At 53.2% G+C, this 8270-nt stretch overlaps 1 protein-coding gene across 1 annotated transcript; it reads left to right on the forward strand.

Annotated features, from left to right (window-relative positions):
* Positions 1-1911: 1911 nt before the first annotated feature.
* PLAAT4 (phospholipase A and acyltransferase 4) lies at positions 1912-7799 on the forward strand. The gene is made up of 4 exons (XM_047693069.1): positions 1912-2030; positions 5262-5370; positions 6117-6385; positions 7532-7799. Exons 1-4 carry the CDS (start codon positions 2022-2024, stop codon positions 7631-7633), a joined length of 489 nt encoding a protein of 162 aa, XP_047549025.1. The 5' UTR covers positions 1912-2021; the 3' UTR covers positions 7634-7799.
* Positions 7800-8270: the final 471 nt, after the last annotated feature.

Raw genomic sequence — 8270 nt, forward strand, 5'->3', positions numbered from 1 at the left:
TCACCCCTATTGAAATCAGGAGTCTGTTTCCATGGACACACCTCTCACTTATGTTGCTTGCTTGCAAAGTAGAGCCTCTCCTGTGCTTTTTAAGTGACACATGCCTTGGGCCAGAGTCCCGCTCCAGATGGGGAGCCACAAGAGGCACAGCTCAGGGGGTCAGACCTCAGCTGCAAATCCAGGATCTGCAGAGGGGCTCCTGCCGCCCCGTGAACAGCTTGGACCTTGGACCTGGAGCCAGAGGATGACGTTAGTAGAGGGGGTGCCCTTCCTGAGCCCCCCGAGCATAAGCTCATTCTGATGGGGGTCCTGCTCACAGCAACAAGCCTGCTGCATTCTCTACCAGCCGCTAAGCCAACTGCCCCCGCTTCTCCTGCCAGACCCTGTGGGAAACCAGTGTGATTGTCTGAAAACCAGCTGCAGCCTCTTTGTAGCCTTATAATAAAGCCGTTATGACAGTGGATGGGAAGCAGGTAAGTGCATCTTATGTGTTGGTGACCCAGCCAGGGGCCATCTCCCCGTCCCACCCCCACAACACACATGGTCGCTGGCCTTCTCCCAGGCTCACAGAGCCTTGCTGTTCACGGGGCGGCAGGAGCCCCTCTGCAGATCCAGGTGATGGACTGGGAGCGGTCTGAGACTGCCAAGGAAGGCCTCGACTGGTTTAGGAGAAGAAAGGTGACCCGGTTCCAGGCAGCGAAGGGCAGGAATGAGACAGTCAGGGGGTGACGGGAAAGCTGTAACTCCCAGAAACCCAGAGGCACGTGATAGGTGATGCAGTCGGTTGGGCGTTGGACTCTTGGTTGCAGCTCAGCTCCTGATCTCAGGGTCATGGTCTCGAGTCCTGCGTCCGGCTCCAAGCTCAGCACAGAGCTGGCTTCGAAGTCTGTCTCCCTCTCCTACTGCCTCTTGCCTGATGCTCACACGAACACATGCGCTCTCTCAAGATCAAACAAATAAATAAATCTTTTTTAAAAAGAGAGAGAGAGAGAGACAAGTGATGAGAAACATCTCCCTTCACTGCCTTTGGACACTGCCAGGTCAACACGTGCCCCTTGCGTCTGTTGCAGCCTCAGCAGACCAAGGCGGCCGGCCTCCAGGTAGCTTGGGACCGTAGCAGGACTAACTCCATCTTGAATTCACTTTGCTTTGAACGTTTCTCCCTCCCTTGTTACTCCACAGTAGACCCATTCGTACGCTGTAAGCACACTGGGGGAACTCGCTGACCTTGGGGTAAACCCGAATGGGGGAACTAGCTGACCTCTAGATTTTAATGAGAACACTGAATTAAGACCGGACACATTGCACAAATAAACTAACCAGCACACTCTTTCACGTCACTCCCTCAACCTTCATTACTATGAGCTTACAGTAATCAGTTCTGTTTAGAGTTTCTTAGGGAACTTGAAGAGCCTGGCCCAGGTTTATTGAAGACATTTGATCGATGGCTCAAGGCCTGGGGAAGCTTTGGCAGGTCTCTTTTTCATTCCTCTTCTCCTTTAGAAGACCTGCTGCATGGAGATGGGAGGGTGAATTTTGGGGACATCAGTATGCCATCTTCTCTCTTAGCTAGCTTTCTTAACAAAAATCGTTTTCCATGCCCCCAACACTTGGTCTCTCTCCATTTACTGGCATGTCCTACAGTGAGCAGATCGGACCTGGGTTCAAGGACAAGCCACAGTGATTCCAACTTCTGAGGTGGGTAATCACTGGCCCTTCCATATAGAACAAATGTTTACTCTCCTTAAAAAAAAAAAAAGAAGAAGAAGAAGAAGAAGTTTATGGTGGCTTCTGAGTGAATCTGCTGGGTATGTGTCTGACTCTTGGCCTCAGATCAGGTCTGGATCTCAGGGTCAGCAATGTGAGTCCTGCTTTGGGCTCCAAGCTAGGTATGAGCCTACTTTCAAGAAAACAGATTCCTATGCAGTACTTTTTAAAGAGTATCAAAAGGAAAGTGAAAGCAAAACTCTCAATGTTGCTATAAAAGTGGGTCCACACCCAGCTGAATAGCAGATGCCACCATGGCTGAGGTAAGTCTCCTGGAACTTTCTATCTGTGGCTCTCCAGCAGTAGGGCAGCCCCTTCCTCTAAGGGACTGAGTCTGGGTTCCTGGTCTTGGCACACTGAACTCCAGAGTTTGGAAAGGCTTTAGAAAGATGTTATGGAAAAGTCTTAGTTGTTTCAAAGTCCCTTTACCTGCAGGACAGTGAGGGCTTTGGGCCCAGTGAGCCTCCCCCATCCTTTGGCTCAGCACAGGGCCCAGGGGCTCCTGGGGAAGGAGCTGTGGTGGGCTGGGGGATTTGCTCACCTGAGCTGGGAAGCACCTGGTGTGTGGGCTGGGGGTGGGGGGTGTTCCAGGACTTGGGAAGTGAGGAGATCCCCAATATGCTTATCTCCCTCTTGGGGGCTGGAGTTCAGTGCCTGCCCAGCTCTATCTTCCCCCCTTCCTCTCCCCTCCTTGGCATCTGTCCTGCCTCGGTAGGTATGCTGCAATTCCAGCTTTCTGACTCCGGACCTCCCTTTCTTTTTTTTTTTTAAGATTTTATTTATTTATTTGACAGAGAGAGAAAGGGGAGCTACAGGGCTACAGGCAGAGAGAGAGGGAAAAGCAGGCTCTCTGCTAAGCAGGGAGCCCAACACGGGGCTCGATCCCAGGACTCTGGGATCAGACCTGAGCCTAAGACAGACTCTTGACTGAGCCACCCAGGTGCCCCAACTGATCTCCCATCCTGTCAGCCCTGATGTGCAGATCTACACAGGTCTAGGCAGGGGCAGGCCAGCTTGGTGTGCCCTGAAGGAGAAAGAGTTGAACTCAGGCAATTCCAGGAAATGAGGCTGTTCTCAGAAGAAGCAGCCCAGTCTGCACTCAGCTGATCATGGGGGTGGGCCAAGGGCTGGACTGTTGTCAAAACAAATCTGGTCCTTTGTTGCCCCGGCAACCTCTCCTTCTCCAGGCCAGCTGGGTTGACCATTGAACTGCCAGCAGCTACTGTGCAGGCAGTCTGGGCCTGACCTTGGTTAGACATGGAATCTCAGAGTGAAAAACCCCCTTTTGATTCCAATATGGGAACCACCCCTGGGCCTGCCGTGCCTTAGCTGAGAGAGGGGAGGAGCAGGGCCCCATGTCCCTGCCCAGCGGACCCTCCAGCCCCTTTTCCATGCAGAGTCCCTCTGCACCCCTTTCCAGGCCAGACCCTTCACTGGATCCCGGGGGGCAACATACAGGATCCTGCCCCAGGGAGCTCAAAGCCCAGAGGGAGGTGCAGACAGACATAGGGAATCCCAGCAGGACACAATCCATGCAGAGGGAGGTACAGGTCCCAGGGACCTGGGGGCCCAGAGAGTGGCCGCTGAGGCAGTCTGGGGCCCTGAGGGCAGCTGCTCAGAAGGATGCCTGATGTGGGGAAAAAGAGGAAGGGAGGGGGTGAGGAGGTGACTGTGACTCAGACAGCCGGATATGCAGAAGACCAGAGGCAGGAGCCAGCTCTGTGTTGAGGTGAAGGGCAAGCCAGTCAGCCTGGGGGCAGAGGGCGGGGAGGGTGAGGAGGGATGAGCTGCCCAAAGTGTGTGCACTGAGCCCTGAGGCCATGGGAAGGTCAGAGTGAGATGTGCCCCTTGAGAAGGCCACAGTGGGTCTTGGGGAGACTGGATGTGGGGTAGCGGGGACAGGAGGCCAGGGTGGGCATAGGGGGTACAGTCAAGAAGCTGTAGAGTTGAGGGACTGGCTGGCTAAGTCAGAAGAGCATGTGACTCTTGATCTCAGGGTCGTGAGTCGAACCCAGCTCCGTGTCGGGTGTGGCGATTACTAGAATGAATAAAATTAAAAAAAAATAATACTCAAGGCTGTGAGGTTTTAGAGGCAGGCCCAGAGACTGTCCTGATGAGTTCAGAGGGTGGGAAGTGGACCAGGACATGAATTCAGGAGAAGCCCCCAGGGTTAGCTTTGGTAGTTGGATAATGGCGTGACAAAGAGGACTGAGGAAAGCTGACCCCGGGTCCCTGATTAGGTGGCCTGGAATGAGGGACAGAGGGGTGTGGTTTGCTGAGAGCAGGCACAGAAGGGAGAGAAACTGAAACATTCTCCAATCTGATGCTGTGGAAGCCTGGGAGCTGGTGGGGGGTGGGGAGCACAGGCACTGAGGAGCAGGAAAGAGGTGTGGATGGGGAGGGAGGCATGGGCAAATCAGGGGAAGAAGAGGCAGCTCAGCGCTGCCCAGCTGAGTGTTCTGGGCCAAGCCCCTGTCTCTCTGATCCTCAGTGGCCCACCTGAGCAGTGGGGTGATGCTTCCTTCCCCCAGGACTGCAGAAAAAGGGCCAGAAGTTGGCCAGCCCTACAGATCCTCAGGTCCCCTCAGGATGCTGTCAGCTTGTGTCCCTTGGGTTGGCATCTCCAAGGGCTGGTGTCCTGGGGCTGGAGGGGACGGAATCTAAGGAGAGCAAGTGCCTAGTGCAGCCATGGCCACTGAGGGCCAAGAGGTGTGGGGAGGACTTGCAGAGGGTAGAGAAGCTGCTGACTCACCTCCCCGGCTTCTGGGGAGGAGTCTGGGGCTCCCAGACTCAGAAGGGGTTTTCACACAGGTGGTCATGTCCGCACACACGGGGACAGGTGTACAATGTACCTGCACATGCACGCTCACAGCCTTGGTGTGCACACAAGTACACCCAGCACACACATGCATACCAGACACACACACACACACACACAGATGCGCCCATGAGTATGCCCAGCACACACATGCAAACCCAACATACACACACACACTAGTGTGTGCATGACAATGCCCAACACATACAAAAATCCCCTTACAACACAAAAGATGTGCACGTGAGTGTACCCCACATACACACACATCCCAACATATACAGCACACGCTGATATGCAGGTACATGGAACACAACACAGAGAACACACAAGCACCACATGTACATATACACATGTGTGCTCCCCCACATGCATGCCATACAACACGAGCATGCACACACACGCATACATCATAATATGCATGCACTAAATCAATCTCCACTCTCCTATTCCACAAGGACATTTTCTCCAGGCTTCCAGCACCCGGTTGTGTGGAACTCCTGAACATGACAGCAGGATCAGGACCCCACAGGGCCCAGGAGTTCCCTCCCACACCAGGCTCCCACCAAGTGGTGAGCATCACCCAGTGGGGTCCCCAGGCCAAGCTGCAGGGCCCCAGCTGGGCTGTCTACTGTTCCCTGGAAGGCTGCTTACACCACCTTGGGCTTTTGTGTTACAGTTTGGTCAGGAACCCAAACCTGGAGACCTGATTGAGATTTTCCGCTTTGGCTACAAGCACTGGGCCATCTATGTGGGAAACGGTTATGTGATCCACCTGGCTCCTCCAAGTAAGAGCTGTTGGAAATATTACTTTCAAAATATTTGTTATTATGATGAGAATAATTGGAAGAAAGAGCTGAGCAAGGGAAACCTGAGTTGGTTTCTCTCTGACCTTACAGATCTTACATCCATATCCCACTAGGTAATCAAGTGGGGTGCCATGGGTCTGGGGGCAGGGAAGGCAAGTGAAATGCACATTCCAAGGAGGGGGAGGGGATGTGGAGCTTCTGATCGCTGGGGTCCAGCTCATGGGTCACTGGTGGTCACACTGTCTGGATGACCTCCCCCAACATCAATATTTTGATGATCAAATGGAGATAATATTTACTTCAAAACTTATAGGTGATGAAGTCATATATGGAAAGTAAAGTGTATGATCACATAAACTGGATCTCTTTCTGAAACATATGAGGGCACAAAATTAAACAAAGAGTAAATATTTGATGATCACAGCTTAAAATGACAAAATCTTTGAACAACCTTGGTGTTCAATAATAGGGCTTGATCAGATAGACAATTTATACCCATATAATGGAATACAGTGACTTTGGCATCAGTAATCATGACATTCACCAATGAAAAAATATTCACAGCTTGTTCCATAAAAAGAACAAAATCTGTGAATGCTCTGATCACATTTGTGAAACGACAAATAGCAAGACCTCTATAGTGTACTCCCTTGGTCCTCCTTCTCCCTCCCTGTCCCGCCTTCCCCTGCAGCACCTGATGACCACGGTGGTGTCTCTGATTCCAGGTGAGTACCCAGGGGCCAGCTCCAGCAGCATCTTCTCCGTTCTGAGCAGCAAGGCGGAGGTGAAATGGGAGCGCCTGAAGGATGTGGTGGGGGACTGCCGCTATAGGGTCAACAACTTCTTGGACGACAAGTACAGACCACGACCTGTGAACCACATCATTTACTCTGCGAAGGCAAAGGTTGGTCAGGAGATGGAATACAGTCTTGTGTGGAAGAACTGTGAGCACTTTGTCACCAACCTGAGATATGGTGAGGCCGAGAGCAGGCAGGTAAGGCCCTCTTTGAGACAATCCCACCCCTTCCTGGAGGTCTCATTGGGTTGGGGTGACCATCTGCTCAGCCAGAGGGGAGAATCACCATGAACCACTGGCTGGGAGTCAGGATGTCTGAGTTCAAATATTCAATCAGCTTTGATCCACTGGGGGGAGGGTGTCTGTGGACAGGAAATTCCCTCCCTGGGCCTCAGTTTCCCCATGTGCAGAAGGAGAAGTTGGATGGAGGACCTCTGGAGGCCTGCCAGTCTGCCTTCTAGGATCCTTCACCTCTAGGATCCACCTTAAAGGCAGCTCTTGATGCCCCCAAAGGATGTCAGAAAGAGTGTGGGCCAAGTCAACATCAGGACAGGTCTCCTAAGGCCCCAGAGAACACTCAGGTGAAGGATGCTCAAGGCCCATGGGCTTCTGTACAAGCTCAAGGTTTCATTTATGGAAAGTCTGGGGCACAGTTTCCACCCCCACCCCTTCTGGCTTCCATGTTTGTTTTTTGCAAAACACAGCTAATAAGTGGCAAAGGCAGGATTCCAACCCCAGCTGTCCTTCTCTAGAGTCTCTTGCTCCCTACCGCCCAGCTGCAGAAACCGCATGGCCAATAATGTCAAGTAGAGCCTCACTCCTACTCCTAGTTGGGTCATTTCTTTGAGAACTTGTAAAGAGCACTCCTGTGCCTGGCAGAACCGGGTGTGGGGGAGGCAGCGAGGAACAAGACAAGTGACACATGAGAGATCCTTGCTCCCCGGGGGGCACAGGTGTGACATGGTAAGTCCTCGAGAGCCGTCCCTGCACCGCCTCCCACTGGCCACAAGGGCTGCCTGACGGCCGCCAGGAGCTCAGCCATCCCGCCTTCATCTCCTCGTCCTTTGCACAACCACCCTCTGGGGATTTAGGGGCTTAAAATACCCACAGAGTAGGTCGAGTTGGCCTTGGTTCCGTGCACAGCCCTGGCCAGCGGCCTCCACCCAGGGGTTCTTTCCTCATCCAGCCCTTTTCTCCCCATTTCCCTGCCAGTATGTGTTGACTCCTGAGTTGTCAGGTGGGCCAAGGGGCACGTGAGTCTCCTGGAACTGAGTGTTCTTGTTGAACGGGCAGCCCGTCCTCGGATCCCCAACAGAGTGTGACCTCCCCTCCTCTCTCTTGCAGGTCAGAGATGCAGCTATGATAATTTCCATCGGGGGAGCAGCCTTTGCAGCCCTTGCTGCCTTTGGATTCATTGCATCACGAAACAGGCAGCAGAAGCAATAAGTTGAAGGGCCTGACCCATCGGCGGGGACATCATCCACTGAGCGGGTCTGGTTGTGCCAGAGGTTTTGAAGTTGGGTTTGTGGGTTTCGTTCTGTTTTAGAGTGAGGCTTATTTTTACAGAATAAAATAAAGCCCAGCAAGGGAGCACTTTACTGGAGAAAACGCAGCAGGAACTGGCTGGCGTCAAGTCTGTTGGGGGCGCAGCGAGACTCGGGGCCTGGCCAGGCCAGCGGGCGCCCTGGGCCTTGGGCGCTCTTCTCTCCCTTTGTCTCTGTGGCTGTGTCCTTTGTCTTGCAGGAGTCAGCCCAGCTCTGGCTCTTTCAGGTCTGGGGTAATTCTGGTTGTGGGGAGACAGGGGAGCGGCAAGGGAGACCCACAGCCCTGACTGATGGGCCAGAACAGGACCCATCAGACAGCTAGGACCCTCGGCCTGGAACTAGAGCCAGCTCGGCTTCTCGGACTCTGTAGCTGGATCTGTGGGTGTTTGGCGGAGTCAAAACCAAACCAAAGCCAACGTCTGCCATGAGGAAGTCAGTAGAGGCTCTTGCCGATCTTGTGAAATCCTCTCCTATCTCCCTCTGCTCTCCACACCTGGAATCTGGGGTTACATATAGGAGGTTAGGGTGAGGGGCAGTAT

Source organism: Lutra lutra, chromosome 10 (assembly GCF_902655055.1).
Source record: "Lutra lutra chromosome 10, mLutLut1.2, whole genome shotgun sequence".
Lineage (NCBI taxonomy): Eukaryota > Metazoa > Chordata > Mammalia > Carnivora > Mustelidae > Lutra > Lutra lutra.

Bases quoted from the DNA above. Each gene is read 5' to 3' on its own strand.
- PLAAT4 (XM_047693069.1), top strand. The intron at 5,371-6,116 runs GTAAGAGCTGTT...CTCTGATTCCAG, and splicing joins GATCCACCTGGCTCCTCCAA to GTGAGTACCCAGGGGCCAGC. The intron at 6,386-7,531 runs GTAAGGCCCTCT...TCTCTCTTGCAG, and splicing joins GTGAGGCCGAGAGCAGGCAG to GTCAGAGATGCAGCTATGAT.